The 17,446-nt window shown below is 41.9% G+C and overlaps 1 protein-coding gene across 1 annotated transcript in view; it reads right to left on the bottom strand.

Moving 5' to 3' along the window:
- Window positions 1-17,446, bottom strand: part of SYCP2L (synaptonemal complex protein 2 like) — a 1,302,345-nt gene that overhangs the window by 249,265 nt on the left and 1,035,634 nt on the right. Inside the window, exons 34-35 of the mRNA XM_078685781.1 lie at window positions 9,303-9,421; window positions 3,585-3,679 (exon numbers count right to left, since the gene is read on the bottom strand). Coding sequence (XP_078541907.1) covers window positions 3,585-3,679; window positions 9,303-9,421 — 214 coding nt within the window. The remainder of the gene's footprint in view (window positions 1-3,584; window positions 3,680-9,302; window positions 9,422-17,446) is intronic.

Raw genomic sequence — 17,446 nt, forward strand, 5'->3', positions numbered from 1 at the left:
TCTCACACAGTTCCCTATGGGGCACTTGACCATGGCATTGAGGAAGGTACGGGAATTGTAGGGTTGATGCAACGTAATCAATTGCACCAGCCAGAACCCCGTCTTAATACCAATTTCCTTTAAGGCTCCTGTGGCCTTCTCCCACTCCTCTTTTTCAAAGTCTCCCACCTCCAATTTCCCTTTAGCCTCAAGCTGTTGCAGGGTATCGCCGAGCTCCCTGGCAGGTCAGGAAACTTGACAAAGCGTCTGTCAAAGCTCGTATCATAAGCAATATGTGAAGCGACCCGCATCAACTTTAAATAGAAGAAAGAAAAGAACCTGCGGACCATAAGCATCTTCAAACAGGGGGATTCAGGAGTTCCACCTGGAAATGTGGAACGTTTGATCTATCGTTTTTCCCTACCTGCCACAAGAGTGATCGACAGAGCTTTTGTGAAGGCAGCAGAGATCGGCTGATCTCGCAGCATAGAATAAGCTTATGGGTCCTGATGAGAACCGCGCATCTGAAGGGGTTCAAAACGCGTCAACCTTTTTTGTATGGCCAATCAAGGACATAAATGTTTCTGTTAAATTTAAAAGTGTGTTATTTGGCGAACTGTTTTTTGTTTGGCTATAGAATATCTTGGAATAACCCTAAACCAGAATTTAACATGGTCGGCCCACATAACAAAAGCTAGCATGAAATTAGCTCAGAGGGCGGGAGGCATCACGAGAATTGCTAGGAAATCCCCACTTCGCCCGTTGGCACCTGCCATCTACATCTACAAAGCTCAGGCTCGGGGGGAATCACCTATGGTAGCGAGCTGTGGGGCCACACCTCGACACGCACTATTCAGACCATAGAGAACAAATTCATTAGACAGCTGGTTGCCCTCCCCCCAAGTACTCCACTTCTCCCACTAAGATTAGACCTGGCCCTGAGACCCATTACGGAAGAACTGGGCCTCAAACCCCTGACCTACTGGCGTCGCCTGTGGAGTAGCCAGGATCTTGTCAATTATAGAGAGGAGCTTCAGGAATTTCTTAAGTTACCTAACGCCACTAAAATTCCTTGGCTAAATTATATAAGGAGAATGTGTGAGACTCTGGGAGTGCCTGATCTATGGTTAGATCCGGAAAGTGCGTCCGCAAGGATCTCCAGAAAAGCATTGTCCACCCTGTTCTACAACTTTATGCTGCAAAAAACATTGGATACCACTCGGGAAGGGTCTCTAACCGACCTTTTTATCAAAATCAAAGACTCATATAGCCATGAATGTGTTCTAGATGGCATGACCCCGGTGTTCACACGGAAGATCTTTTTGCAATGGAGGTACGGGTCCCTCCCTCTAAGGTCCTTTACAAAGGCTTGGGGTGGTGGATCAGAGACAGGGGCGTGCCCGGCTTGTGGGTATAAACTGGAGACTGATTTGCATGTGGTTCTGTTTTGTGGAGCCTACACCAGAATTAGGAGACACTGGCTGGTCTCTCATTTAAAAAACTTGGGCTTCAGAACATACGCTCCGGCTTATAGAGTCCTAAAGACGGATCTATCTGCACCAACAGTGTTTGCTATGGCAACATTTCTGACTGCAATGTGGCGTGCGCGTGCACGAACAATTAAGGACACTTCCATCTCGTGAAATACCTCTTCCACCTCCCTTGCTTTGGCATACTTGTCTTTTTGAAAACTGTATTATAGATAGCATTCGGCACATTAATTTATTTATTTATTTATTTTTTTCTCTTCATAGAATTGTACTTTAAAATAGTATATTTGTCTAATGCTTTTAATGCGTATCATATGCATTTTAATGATTAAATTGCTTGTATATATCTTTTATGATCTTCCACGATCGAAATAAAGATTTTTTGAATTTGTTTGGCTATGGTGTTTATGGAAATTTTCCTTTAATTTTTTCGTGCAATCGTTTGAAGTCGAAACGTTGCAAGATGAGTATGGGTGTGCTGGTATGCAAGGGGAGTGTAACGTATGTATGATTGTATTGATTAGTTTGACAGTGAAGGTTTTTTGAGTGTGTGCAAAAGAGAAGGTTGTATGGATGAAAGGATGTTCTTGAAGAGAGTCTGTGGGTAAAGGGAGCTTGGATGTTTTCAAAACTTTTAAATTGAATGTACTTTGGTGTCGGTAATTTATAGATGTAAATTTTTGAAAAATTCTTGATTAAATCTAATCGAATAAGAGGTTTATGGTGGTATTGTTTTATTTTAATACACTATGCGAAAAGTAGGAGTTGTGCATTAGCATTGGCACTTTGTTGTTATTTACTGTAAGTTGGATCAGCCATGCTGATTTAGAGCAAACCCCTCTTTGGTTTTGTTGCAGGGTATCGGGCATTGTTGATAAGCTTTCTGTATTTTAGTGAGAGTACCCCTTTACACAATGGTTCTGATTGTATGCAGTTTTCCAGTGGGGAGGAGTCTTCAAGCACCGTGTCTTTGAGGATGTGCGCCGCCAGTGTGTGGCTGAATTGGATAGATTTATGTCTCCGACTGCTACAGTTGATACTGGTCTTGCATTTCAGCAAGCGTAAGCAATGCGTCCCCTTTCCATACATCTCCTAATTTAAATATTCCAATAAGATCCCTTGTCGAAAAACCCTGGAGCTTCCCTACATCAGCTAGCATACGACTCGCCCATGGGGGTGTCATTTCGATTAGTCTTCCATTCCACCCAAAATAGGCAGTTGTCTCCCACCAAATATGTACCACTGGTTTCCTATGCACCAGTAGCCACCAGAAGTTCTTTGCCTTGCACAATGCTCCCACATAGTTCTCCTGCCCCCAGGCCAGTCCCTCCAGCATCGTCTCCAGGTTGTCCCAAGCAGCAAAGCCCAGTCATAAATTACTGCCCTATTGTATTGCTGTTATGTCTGATACCCCTATACCTCCATCATATATTCCACATGTAAATTTCTGGACGGCTATTTGTGGAAAGGCTTGTGTTCCAGGGAAGGTGTCTGAGCAATGCCTCCATCCTGGGGAAGAACTCCCTGGGAAGCAAGAAAGGGGTATTATGGAAGGCCTAGATCATTCTTTGTTGTGTCATCATTCTGAACATTGCCGCCCTGGCTAACAGGGAGAGCGGCAAGGACAGCCAATGCTGTATCTGGGTTGCAAATCAATCAAATATGGGGTATGGTTTTTGGGATAAAGTTGGGGATCCTAAATTACGTATATTCCCAAGTACTTAAACCCCTATTCGACCATTGGCATGGATATAACTCTCCCACAGGTGGGGTCTGGGACCCATGACCAAATGCATGAGGGACATGTCCCAATTTATTGTGTATCCCGAGCATTTCCTAAAGATTTGGAGGATCTTCATCAGTCTGGATATAGTAATGGGGGGATTGTAACATATACCAGAATAACATCTGCGTATAAAGAAATACACTCATCCCAGGTCTCCCATCAACAAGTTCGTCTTAATTCAGTTACTAGATTGGAAAGAAAAAGAGCTGGACTGTGTGTGAGACATTCACCTGGCATTTTGTCTAAAAGAAATGTTAATAAAAATAAATCATATGCCTGCTAATGCATATTGAAATGCCGTAAAATAAAAACACACACTATCCATTTACCTGCAATGATGTACTCTCTTTAACAACGTGGACACATGCTGTTCTGAGGTTTTTAAAGTCTTTTGGGCACGTCTTTCCATCCTCTTGTATCTGGACTAGATAATAAAACAAATGACATTAGGCTACAGGTTAATCAATGTCCTGTTCTCCTCCCAGTCACCTATATGTCAGATAAGTCACATTTACATCTCACCGCCACAAACAGAACTGGAATGCCACCAATAAATCACATCTGACCTACAAAACTGATACATTCAGCCAAACACAATCTAATAGAGAAATTGGTCATTTCCAAAACCGTTGAGAAACAGCAAATTTACAAATCATTTCTACTGTTAAACAACAACTTACATAAAGCACGAACATTTCTAGAGTTTCATAAGGTCAATCGTAAAACAGTTCTTCACTAATTCAAATATAAACCAAGAAAAAAAACGTAATTACATCTTAGTTTCATGCAAACATGTGGGTATCGCCCAACACTTGGGCTTTTAAGAGGGAAAAGTTTACAGGAGCGATATTGCCCTGTGATATGTATTGAGAAGAACAGATATTTGAAAATCACAAATACAAGAAATACATTGGCCCCAAATGGTACTCTGCATAAAAGTGGAGTAAATGGAACTGCTAAACTAAAGGAGAAAGGCCACAGTCTCCTTGTGACTTGGTTACGCAAGGCCCAAGCAATCTGATTCGCGAAAGGTAAACTGATTTCTCTCAGGAATCCATGGCTCACCTCCGGCAACTTACTTTGAAAACAGCAAGTCTTTCCAGACAGAAATGCCCATTGTATATGTGCAATAACTGAGCAAAACAACAGTACCCTTAAGAATAAAGGACATAAAAGGTTCAAGCCACACTAAGGAAAAACTACTTTAGTAAGATGCCACAAAATAATTAACAAAATCTGATGTACGAATCGTCGTTCTATCAAGAACGAATTATAAGGCTACCAAGGAAAAAAATAAGCATTAGCAAAGACACAAGGTCTGTGTTTAGCAGTATAGTGTGGAGGGTTACAGTACCTATATGCAGTGTTGTAAGTTTACTACCCCTAGAGGATAGAGGATCAGGACAATGATTTTGGGACTATTGTTAGCCAAAATCAAAGGGTGTAACCAAACTAAAGCAAGAGGCATGGTCAATGCTTATATATTTGAACTCTATGTGCCATGAAAGTATAATGTTAACAACAATGTAAAACAAATGATTTCAATGTTTTGCAAGAAAATAAAGCAAAATGAGTAAGAAAGAAAAAACCTTTAGAAGTTCCAGAGTAGGAGAGACCCCCCTTATAGTGTTATACATAGAGTTACTCTTACACAATCTGTTATCATTCTTCTGGGCAGGGTACTTTTATGGTGATTGAAAACTTTTACCCAGGATGATACATTTTGTGATGTGGAAAGACATGGCAGTGCAGTGATAGGGCACATTATCAAGTTGGACACTGTCAGTAAAGTGTAGGTAATACAAGAAAGTTGTGGTGTTCGGGGCTGGTTATTTAAATTAAAATACTCAGTTAAGTAAGGAAGGAAGGCCGATTCGGATCCTTTCCCAAAAGCACCCTGGCATATATTTCTTTCAAATTCAGATACAAGTGATACAGGTTATGAAATATTAATATCACTCTTCTATGGCATGGTGAGAGGACGGTCGTCTCCGGAACTTAAGGGTACAGGTAAGACAATGGAAGCTCAGAAAATTCAGACCTCTAATAGAAAAGGGAATGCTCAGACATCAAGAAGTGCTCGGATCAGAATAAATCAGTTTAACTCCCCACGCAGATCATACCAGCCGCAGGTAGCCGCACTCGGTCGTAGCTCAAGGCAGGATAGTGTTCCACTCCTCATGTGGTGCGGGATCTGGGGAGGATAAAGACATTCGGCACCAGGACAAATGAGCTAGTGGGAACGTTTATTACTAGGTGGAATCTACACTCACAGAAGGATGCAATTTGGGATTTATCACAACCAAGAGCGGCAAACATTGAAATTTGAAAACCTACTCGTTTTGCCGGCCAAAGGGAGAATAGCAATGGCACAGATGGCAACATGATCAGAGGGCAAAACACAATTTTCGGGAGACCTGTACGTGGGTTGCAGTTGAGTTTAAAATGATAATCTGGAGTCAGAGAGAGCGAGAGAGAGAGAATGATGTGTTCTGTTTTTTACTTGCCCCATTTCCCATTCGAACATTTACCTTCCTGAAAGCTGTAACAGTAACAGATTTGACCCCGGAAGAGTACACAATGTACGCATTAAAGACAGAGCTCAAACTCGTATAAACTGTAGATGTTAGTGAATGGGTGGAGAAGGGTAGAAAGCGTGCTGATGGTGTGGTGCTTGGGAGTATCCTGCGTGCTGTAACTGTGTGTGGCTTCGTACTGCAGTGAACACTCAGCATAAGGAATGTGGCAAGGAAGGAACATTCCTAGCTATAGTATTTTCTAAATGCAAACAATTCAGCATTTCTGCTGTAATGAGCACCGAACCATACCGATATGCAGAGAGCAATTTACAAAAATCTTCTGTTTGATGTTCAATTTTGAGCATGAGAAGGCTTCTGCAAATGTTTCGAATTTAAAAACCAATTGGAAACATTTCCTTCCATGATGAGCCATGATTTCTTCATACCTTTGTTCCAAGGGCAGGCTCTGCCCTACCTTCCAATGGAAAGCATGATTGACTTCAATGTTCTAGATCTAGAAGGGCAATAAGCCAGTTCCCTTTTGGACTGCAATCCATTCAGTAACCAATTTTAGAAAGAAATGTCCTGTAGGAAATGACTTTGAATCGCTATACTTAAAAAAAAAAAAAAAAATCTGCAAAACTGCATTTTCTAGTCCTGACAAGCTTTTTCTAATAGTCCTCATGTCTTCAACTCTGGCATAGCATGCAGTTACAGGCAAAGCATTTATTCTCCTTCTGATCTTTCACTGGGGGTTTGTCTGTACCTAGACTACAACTACCGTTTAACTCTCAGGGAAGTCAGTTTGAAGTTCAGCTACTTCAAATTACTTCATCACTAGCTTTGGACGCCTCTTTGTCTACGACACTCCCTACTACTCCCCTTAGCTTCCGGTTGGTGCTGGGCACTGAGGAGGGAGACATTGTTCACTTGCTGAGGGACGGTCCCTTGCTAGCTCCGTACTGGGGCTCCGTGACAGCAACATTCAAGGATATTGTCCCTCTCTGGGGCCCTGCCACGCCTCAGCTGATCCTTCTCCATGACATTGTATAATGCCCTGACATTACTAACCAGCAAACGAGATGGCTTTCCGGGGCATTGGCCACCGCAAAGTTGTGCATCCTCTGGCTTTGACGTAATGGTGTTTTCCTGTCCTATGACTTCTGGCTCCAAGAAATGTACAAACTGGCATCCTAAGAACGTATTATTGCTAGGCTAAACTTTTGCTTAGAGAAGTTCCTGGATACTGGGGATGGATTTCTCACGGCCCCATGATACTGCCTTACGTTACCTCTGTTGACGGCGTGGACTGAGCCAGTTCTGGGTGCCTGCACCTGACCTGAAGGCCCAAGTCTGGTTCTGGCTGATGAGTCTAATCGGCTTCTTTGTTCCTCAATTTTCTGTGACACACAGTGGACGGCCCATCTTCATGTTTTCCTATTTTCCTGAACCCACATTTGCCCCTTTCCAGTTTCCCCTTCCGCTCCCACATCCCTGCCTTATTCCCCTGTTTCCGTTTCTCTGCTTCTCCTCCCTGCTTCTCCTCCCATCCGCTCTCCCCTGCTACTGCTCTGCTCCTTTTTTGTCGCCACTCTGATTACTCTACCCTTTTCTCTGTTTTCTCATGGTGCTACCCACATGATGGGACACGTTAGTTTACTGTTGTTTTTTGGTGACACTACCAGGTACATTATTATTTATGTATGCGTTTTTTTTTGTGTAAGTTTGATTTCCTGGCATGTCCGTTGTGCTTCTATGCGCCTTGTTATTTCCTGTATGCACTTTGTAAAACCCAATAAAGTTCTTACCAAAAAAAATAAATAAATAACTACCGCTTAACATTGCCTGATGGACAATGTCCTGCTCCTTCAGAAGTAGTGGAAAACTTGGATGGCGATGATTGACTCACAAGTTTGACACGCCAAACTGCTGCAGTGCCTAAAGTGTTTTCTCACCACCTTTGTGTGTTGAGATGTGCACTGGGATTTTGAATTCATCTTAAAAAAAAAGTGGTGCGAAATGCCTTTGTTTGTTCTCTCCTGGATTTTTGTAACTCAGTTTATGCAGGCCTTCTACAAAATTCGATTATACGACAAGAACATATCCTTCATTCTGCCTCCTGGCTTCTTTTTGGATAACAAAAAATAATGATTCTCTTTCTGTAGCCAGAAGAGTTTGTTCTGGTTGCCTATGCATGAAAGAGTGATCTTCAAGGGGTGAAGATGCATTGGATCTTCTACCTAGACCAGCCATCTTTTCTAATTAAGAAATTATTTTTAAAAATGAAACCTAACCATCATCTCCAATTAGCCGTGCACCTCCTGTCTGAGCTCCTGAATTTCCGGTGAGCCAGGTGATGGTAATAGATCTTTCAACTACCAAGAAGTTAGAGCGTATAATTCGATCATTCTTAAAATTAATTGCATTTCTAAATGATTAGCTTTTTGGAAATAACTGAAAACATGCTTACTTTGACGTCTGCCTCGATCTTTCAGCTTTACTGTAATGAGAATTTAACTTATGGTGCAAAGAGACCCTCTAGATAGGATGTGCATTGCTATTTAAAAATACCCACTTAAACTTTATCCTAACGCCATTGGATTTGAGGTTAATAGGATGTTCAGCTCACAATTCCCAATTCATTAGAAGTAAATCCATTCCTTTGTTGGTCATCATAATCATGCATTAATTGGCTTCCACTCCATTTTTGGACGTCCGACTTGGCTACAGAAAATGCATACTAAAAAAACATACAAATAAGCACCAAATGAAGAGAAAAGCAGAAAGAAGTGCTACAGTAACCAGCTTCAAGACTGTGGAACAAGGAGGTGGGAGTTCCAATTCCTGTTTTCCCAAATGGACCAACATTGTGAGTCAGGGCAAGCCGGACTGGGAACCAAAAGTTGCCCTGGCAAAACAGCTCACTCGCCCCGCTCCCTTCCTCTCATCGCGCCATCTTTGCCTTCCCATCCATCCTCTACTTCTCTAAGCTCATTCTTCCTGCTCGTTCACGGTCTCTCCATCCCTCTCTCTCCGTCTTGAAGCAGGCCGGGCCTGCTGCATTTAATCTGGCGAGCCTGGGAAGTGACAGCTTTCAAAACCAATATCCAGTGGCTCCGCCCCACCGGGAAAATGCCCGATGGAATAAAAAGTCACTCCAGCTCCGAGGAGGGGGCCTAAAATGACGCATGCATGTATTTCCACATTTTCATCATTAAATTATCCGTGATATGTTGGTACCTTTAATCATTCACTCACATTGACGTAATATAGATTTAGCAGAATTTAAAATAGAAACAACTGGTGCCATTCTTAATCCAATTACTATGCCAGGTTATACAAACATGCTGGAGGCCGCAGGTTCTCTGTAGGCTCTTTATTAGATGGAGAAGTAGTGGGGTGAACATTTAACTACAAGCGCTTGGAGGTACATCATTCACATACTATCTAATAAAGAAGCTACCTACATGAACGCTGGAGTCTGCACTTTTTTTTAAAAGAGAGATCAACTGATTAAATCATAATTACCCCGAATTTCTGTTTTAGATCCTTGCTGAAATTTTCAAAAGCAGCAATGACACTGGAATCACTGCACTCTTCCTCGTCGGTGTCCAGATCTTCTGCTTCAGCTAACACTTTACCTGAAGCTGGGCAGAAAATAATGAACTAAGAGAATAAGCAATACTCCTTAAAAGATTTCGAACAAAGCGCTTTGAAACCTTTATTCAGAATTCAGTTGTAGGCTGCCACAGTTATACGTGGGATACAAGTTAAATTAGTTTAGAACTTGGTGACATTCAAAATGGCAATGCTACATAAAGGATCGCAGATTTGTCTTACATATTTAAGTCTTGAGGCAGCATGCACGACTACACTATGCCATTCTCACCCTTTGCCCACCTCTTTTTGCAGCATTTCCTCTTTACTTTAAAAAATTCTCGAGTCACGAAATTCAAGATGGCTGAACTTTATTCTCGGAGACGAGCACCAGGCGGCTCCTAGTAGCCACACCCCTATTGAGATTATTGGCTCTCCTCACCCCTGTCATGGTCAGAGCTGGTTTTCCCTCCTGCTAAGATTGGAGCCAAAGGGTGTAGGCGGGCTCTGGTAAGTGGCCAGTAGTTGACAACACTTCTGCCTTCCTGGGTCTAGAGGCAAGGTGTCTGTCAGGTGAGCCATCTCCAGTCAGGAAGGTGTTGTGGGCTCTGAAAGTGTCAGGTCTGATATAGACCAGTTTTCGATTAAGCGACCACAAGCACATTTTCACTATGTTTTACATTTCAATGTAAGGTATCAAAATCTGAATTTACCAATGAATCAGATTTTTAAAACTGAATGGAAAATAACTGAATTCCTTCTTTAACATTCTCAGCTTTCAGAACCAGACACACATTCTTAAAGGGTTAAAGTATGTAGCCATGAACCATTTATATTCCATAGGGAATTGCAGAAGACTATGAGAAAGACAAAGTTAAACATAATTTTCCTTAATAAACATAAGAAACCAAAGTCTCTTCCCCACAAATCTCTACAAGAACTCTACATTTACGCCACTTACATCAGCCATAGATTTAATGGTATCATGTTTAACAAACTAGCTTTGCAAACAATAGCAGCAATTGACAGAAAATCATCAATCACATTCCGAAAACTTTCTAGAGCGAAAAATAAATGTGCATTAAAGTCTATAGAGCAATCTCAGTATCACCAAAAATGCATCAAAGAATGATCTACAGAATCCTTAACACCCATGACTAAAAAGCATTAAGAATCCTCAAGGACAACAAGCATTGGCATAGCCAATAGGTCTCGCTTTTGGGACCTTTTAAGTGTTTAGCCATGCAACAGTTGATGTTGTTGCACCAAGTATATTGTGCTGCACAACTAAATACTTGAAAGGTCCCAAAAGCGAGACGTATTGGCTATGCCAATGCTTGTTTCTAATGCTGATGTTTCCTCTGACTGCTTCAACATCCTTCTTGAAGGAGCTGACTCAGCCAGCCCTGGTATTTTAGTAAACAACGCTTTGTAAAATTGGATTGTCCAGCCCACACATACATAGCTAAAACCAAAAATATAAGATCTTTAAAAAAAACTCACTTTTACATAAAAATCTAAAAAAAGAAAAAAAAAGCATTTGCAATGCAATAGATCTCGCTTTTGCAAGCCTTTAAGCGATTGGCATTGTAAATAACAAGGCCTTTTATTTATGTGTTCTAAACCCAACACATATATAAAAGGCATTGTTATTTTAATGCCAATAACTCAAATTATCACAAATTCGAGAGCACTTTAATGTTGTACGCGTCCATTTCTTTCAATGCTGATCATGGTATTCAGGTAACAGTGAGCAGCGCCTGAACAAAGGGGCACTGACAATATTAAAGTGAAAGCGTATATGGTACACTTTCACAGAAAGCAGCTGAAGTGAAAGTGGCATGCGCTATTAAATAATAAAATAAATAAGCGTGCCCACTAAAGTGAAAGAGGACGCCTGTAAAATAAATTTAAAAAGTGCAGCTGCTAAACTGAAAGCGGACAGGGCCGTAAATTAAATAATTGAATAAGTGCAGCCGCTATAGTTAAAGCGGACCACGTAGGTATTTAAATAAAAAATACAGTAGTAAGCGTGTGGCGTGCAGCGTTGTCGTGGGTGGAATAGGGGAAGAGCATTATGGAAAATAATGCTCACCAACGTATAAAGCAGAGCATGTAACAACACCAGAAAAATGTCTAGGCCTTATGGGCCGTAACAAATGGAGACAAGGTGGTACCAAGGAGGTACTAACAAGCCTCATAATGAATCAGACGCCAGCGTTTACAAAGGACAATGGCACAGGCCAATTAAAAATATGGGTGGAGAGTGGACGGGGCTTCTAGTGCATCCCCTAATACAGCATGCCTCGCAGGGGCGAGCAGTGCATGCGTGCTGCCGCTAGGCTCGACCTAAAAATGGGCTTTCATAACCACTGAAATGTACATTTTGAAATGTTTGTACAGTTCGTGCAATAGCTATTTAAATGTGTTTAAAAAAAACGGGCACCTTACATACAGCCTTTTATTTCACACTTTGTAGAGAACGTCAGACAGTTGGATTTACAAAATCCTGTAATTCTGCAGTCAAAAAAAGAAAAGTAATAGTAACAAGATGTTAACTGACTACTGACCAGTCTCTATACACATAGCAAATGCGACAGGATTAAAAAAAAAGAAAAAAATGTAATGGCATCTCTATTGCTCCTTCGCTTTTAGTGAACAGAACACTTGTTCTTTGTCAGCATGTCTGAACGGGAGAGTTGTTCCTAAATGTAGTTCGCCCTGAAAATCTGACTCACCATAGCGAGTGGGCAAAAATATTTCTCGAGGCTTGCTCCTAGTCATTGGCGCACAAGACCGGAGCATCCCTTTGGTTCTCTCGTCCCACACACTAGAGGTCGGTGAGCTGCTTAAATCTGGAGCCAGAGGTCTAGCTCAGATCGAGGTCCTCTTGGAACCTCCAGCCAAAAACTGTCTAAGGTTTAATGTGGCTCTGCCCGCCCACAAGGTGCCATCACCAAAAAAAAATGTTTTAAAAAAGAGAAAAAAGGCACTAAGAATTGGTGTTGAAAATGAGATTGAGATAGCCAGGATCCATCCTGGCTTTCCTGCAATGAATAATTTTAGTGATTCTTGCCAATTATTAGATTTTATATTTTCCTTTTTCTTTATTACATGCGAGTACCTTCCAAAATATGAACTCATGGTGTGCGCTATATAAAAATAATCTGAAGTATTAAGGTGAAACACTTCTGCATGTTAAAGTAATACCTTTTAAAAAAAACACAAAATGTAAAGAGCCTGTCCTATTTTTACTTGAATTTTGTTGCTTGATTTATCTGCCAGCTACTTTCAGGGCTCGGCTCTTCCTTTTAATTTGTTGGCTCGTGCACCTCTACCCAACACGTAGGTTCGTAAACACGCTGTCTGCCAGCAATGCATGCAAGCGTCCTTGCCTTAATCCTGACGGGACCGCATCGTGGGCCTTCGCGCTTCAGACTGTGCAAATCAGGACTACTCTGCTAATACAGTACAATACATGGTGCTTTAAATGAGCAGGTGCTTCATACCTGTGCTTCTATATTGTGAAAGGGAGAGCACCTGCACTTCTCAGTAGCACACAGGTACTCTGGGATAGCAAGCTTCCACACTTCTCAATAGCACACAGTCACTCTGGGACAGTGAGTACTTGCAGTTCTATAATTCCAGTTCAATCAGTGATAGTCCATGGAGGTTTGCTTAAGATTATGAAGCAGTCAGTCCGAACCGGCCATGTTGCTTCTTTATGCACCCCTTGTGCCTCTTTCTCCACCCCTCCCCCCGTTTCTGCATATGTGTTGCTTCTTTCTGCACTTCTCTTGCCTCTTTCTACACCTGGCCCTTCTTTCTGCAACTCTTGTGCCTCTTTTTGCACCCCTCTTCCCAGTCAGCTTATCTCTTTCTGCACTTCTTTAGTTTCTTTCTATACCTTTCTTGCTTCTTCTACATCCCTCGTGCCTTTCTGAACCCCTTTTCCCTCTTTCTGCACCTGTTCCTTCTTTCTGCATCTCTGTTCCTTCTATCTGCCTTTATTTTGCTTCTTTCTGCACCTATAGCTTTTTTCCGGATCCCTCTTGCTTCTTTTTGCATACCTTGTGGCTCTTTCACACCCCTCTTCCCTCTTTATGCACCCCTCTTGCCTCTTTCTGCACCTCTGTCCCTTCTTTCTGCACTTCTTTTGTTTTTTTCTGCACCTCTCGTTTCTTTCTGTATCCCTCTTGCCGCTTTCTCTACCCCACTTCCCCTTTTTGCATATGTTGCTTCTTTCTGCCCACCTCATCCCTCTTTCTGCACTCCTCTTGCCTATTTGTGCACCTCGGTTTCTTCTTTCTGCACTTCTTTTGTTTCTTCCGTATCCCTCTTGCGTCTTTCTGCACACCTCGGGCCTCTTTCAAACCCCTCTTCTCTCTTTCTGCACCCCCTCTTGTCTCTTTTTGTACCTTTGTTTCTTCTTTCTGCACTTCTTGTGTTTCTTTCTGCATCTCTCTTGTTTTTTCGTATCTTCTGACCTCTTTTTCTACCCTACTTCCTCCTTTCTGCACCTCTGTTGCTTATTTCTGCACTTCTCTTGCTTCTTTCTCACCGCTCTTGGTTCTTTCTGCACCACTCTTGCCTCTTTCTGCACCCCGTTTTCTTTTTCTGCATTCCTCTTGCCTCTTTCTGCACCTCTGTTGCTTCTTTCTGCACCTCTATTCCTTCTTTCTGCACTTTTGTTTCTTTTTGCACCTCTCGCTTCTTTCTGCACCTCTCGCTTCTTTCTGCATCCCTTTTGACTCTTTCTGCACCTCTGTTCCTTCTTTCTGCACTTTTTTTGTTTTTCTTTAGCTCTCTTGCTTCTTTGGGCAACTCCTTGCCTCTTTCCCCACTCCTCTTCCCTTTTTCTGAACCCATGTTGCCTCTTTATGCAACTCTGTTCCTTCTTTCTGTAATTGTTCTGTTTCTTTCTGTATCCCATGTGCCTCTTTCTGTACCCCTCTTCCCTGTTTCTGCACCCCTCCTCCCTCTTTCTTAACCCCTGTTTCCCTCTTTCTGCTCTTTTGTTTCTTTCTCCACCTCTCCTGCTTCTTTCTGCACCCCTCTAGCCACTTTCTCCACCCGTTCCCTCTTTTGCATCTCTGTTGCTTCTTTCTGCACTTCTCTTGCCTCTTTTCCCACCCCTCATCCCTTTCTGCACCTGTTTCTTCTTTCTGCACTTTTTTTTTTCCTCATAAACCAATAATGGTTATTTAATCCAGACAGAGTGTCCTCTCTATCCCCTTAGCGGTGTAGCGGCCTCAAGGATTCCATCTAAGGACGGAATCCGAATAAAGTGGGGAGGGAGGAAAACCCTTCTAGATTTAGCTGTTTGCTAGGTCCGCTCCATACCCTTTATACTGGAATGCCCTTGGTTGGGTAGGAGACCAAACACCGACAGCACCCAGGTGAAATCATAGGAATGTTCTCATCTATTCCGCCAAGCCTCAAGGGCCGCCCAGATCTTGGTCAGGCTAGAACCATCACATGCTATGTCAGACTCGCTCACATATATAACATATTTAAGGCAGTCAGCAAAGGTAGGACTACTCTCCGTCTTCCAACCCTTGCAGATTTCACGCCTAGCAAGAATCATTATATAGAATATAAATTTAGTTATCAAATCTTTAAGCTGGTACTCTTCCCCTAAGCCAAAGAGAATAATTTTAGGGGTGATCGTAAAGTGAATATCAAGAACTTCAGTTATAAACTCTTCAACTTTAGACCAAAAAAGTGACAATTTTGAACACTCAACAAACATATGTAAGTCATCTGCAGCGATCATTTTGCACCGAGGACAGCAATATTCAAGGTTCGTAATCTTTACCAGTTTTTTCGGGGATATATATACTCTATAAAGGGTAAACAAATGGTTTCGTTTCAAGGGAGCAGATTTCACTACTGTATTCAACAATTCGAAAGAATCTCCCCATAGAGCAGAGATATTATCACTTTGCAAAAATTCCACTTCTCCCCACAGTTTATTCAGTTCTATATCAGTTAATTCGTCTTTCTCGTTGAGTGCCTCATACCAGAATGCTATTTCTTTTCTCCAGCTCTGTTTTTTCTTGACCATTTCAAATTTCGGGTTAGTTGTTGTATTCCAAGGTATAGTAGCCCACCAACTAGATAACTGATAGAATTTAAACCTTGTAAGTGTTCCATTTGTCAACCTATAGAGCGTTTCCCACCCCAATAACCTTGAACCATCATGGAGATCCTGCCTCTGCACAATACCAGGTGCTTTTAGGGGAAGAGATAGTTGGTCTGTGAGGCATTCTGGTGTCCCCGGAGAATCCCATATAGGAGCAAGAGGTGTGTAATAGGGGATACCCAGTCTTTTTCTGACAAAAACCCAGTTTCGCAGAGCTGTATCCAGAATCTTTAGTCTGACCTTTTTGTAAAATTTTGGATCCCCAAATTTGTATAAAAAAGATTCATGCCCTAGGGGGATGTCGTGTAGTAACGCCTGAAATAGTCGACCCATACAAGATGTGTCAGCTTTATCAGCCATTGTCCTAAAGTTTTTGAAATGAAAAGAATGGCAGTAATGGAGAATGTCTGGCATAGCAAGACCACCTGTTTTTAATTTTCTTCGTAATTTTTTCAGTGAAATTCTAGGCGATTTGGAGTTCCATATAAAAGATCCTATTTTTCCCTGTAATTTGGCAATCTCGATGGGGTTGAATGACAGGGGTATCGAATTAAAGAGAAAAGTAATCTTTGGCAAAATAACCATTTTTATTAAGTTTACCCTCCCAAAGATATTCAGTGGCAGTCCCGACCATCGATGCAGGAGTCCACTGATGTCTTTGTGGACTCTATCTAAATTTGTTTTAGACGTGTCGGAGATGTTCTGCACCAGATGTATTCCTAAGTATCTCATTCTTGGTTTCATTTCAGGGAGTAGGTTCTCCTGGTTCCACTGCATGATCTCTGTTTTTTCTTTATTGATTCTGTATCCAGAGACCTCTCCGAAAGCCTCCGCATGATGGAATAGTCGAAGAATTGATAACTCTGGATTAGAAGTGTACATTAAAAGATCATAAGCGTATAGAGCAAGTTTTAGGTCCACCCCATTCATGTGGAAAGACTTAATTGAAGCATCGGCTCTTAACAGGATAGCTAGGGGCTCTATATATATGTTAAACAAACGAGGGGAGAGGGGACATCCCTGTCTAGTACCCCGTGTTATTTGGACCCAAACCGTAAGTGAGTTGTTGACAAGAAACCTAGCCTTTGGATGGAAATATAAAGCTTTTACAGATGTTATAAAGTTGGTCGGGATCCCAAATTTAGATAATGCTTCCCACAAGTACAGCCAGCCAACCTGATCAAAAGCCTTAGCGGCATCTATTGCAACGATAGTTAATGGAATTTTTTTGTCTGTGGAGAAGTCAATAGCAGCAATGGCCTGAAAGGTTAACTCATTTAGCTGCCTGCCAGGCATGAAACCCCTGTGATCTTCGTGTACTATGGACTTGATTACTTTGGCCAACCTCGCCGCCAAGATACCAGCAAAGATTTTATAGTCTGTATTGAGCAGCGAGATTGGCCTATAGGACTCAACCCTCAAGGGGTCTTTATTAGGTTTCAAAACTAATGTGACGGTAGCCTCCAGCCATGTGGAAGGGATAGGCTCTCCACCTTGATGAATTTTATTAAATAGTGACCTAAGAATGGGAACTAGAATAGCAGATCCTAGTTGATATACTTCTACTGGAAGCCCGTCTGGGCCGGAGGCCTTTCCCCTAGCCATTCCTTTTAGTTGATCGTGTATCTCTCCCTCTTGAATTAGAGAGCCCAAAAACAAGCTATCTGCCTCCGTTAAATGTGGGATACATAGTCTCTCGAACCACTGGCCTGCGTCTTCAATAGACAGCGCATCGTTTCCCATATACAAATTCTGCATATAAGTTTTAACTTCTTTCAATATTTCATCATTATCTGATGATATATCCCCAGTACTCTGTATGTTTAAACTATTTATCTGATTCCTGACTCGATCAGATCTAACTTTCCACGCCAGAAAACTACCACATTTCTCCCCATAGGAGAAGTTCTGTAGTCTACTTGCGTCCCAC

The sequence above is a fragment of the Lissotriton helveticus genome, chromosome 4_1 (genome assembly GCF_964261635.1).
Source record: "Lissotriton helveticus chromosome 4_1, aLisHel1.1, whole genome shotgun sequence".
NCBI lineage: Eukaryota > Metazoa > Chordata > Amphibia > Caudata > Salamandridae > Lissotriton > Lissotriton helveticus.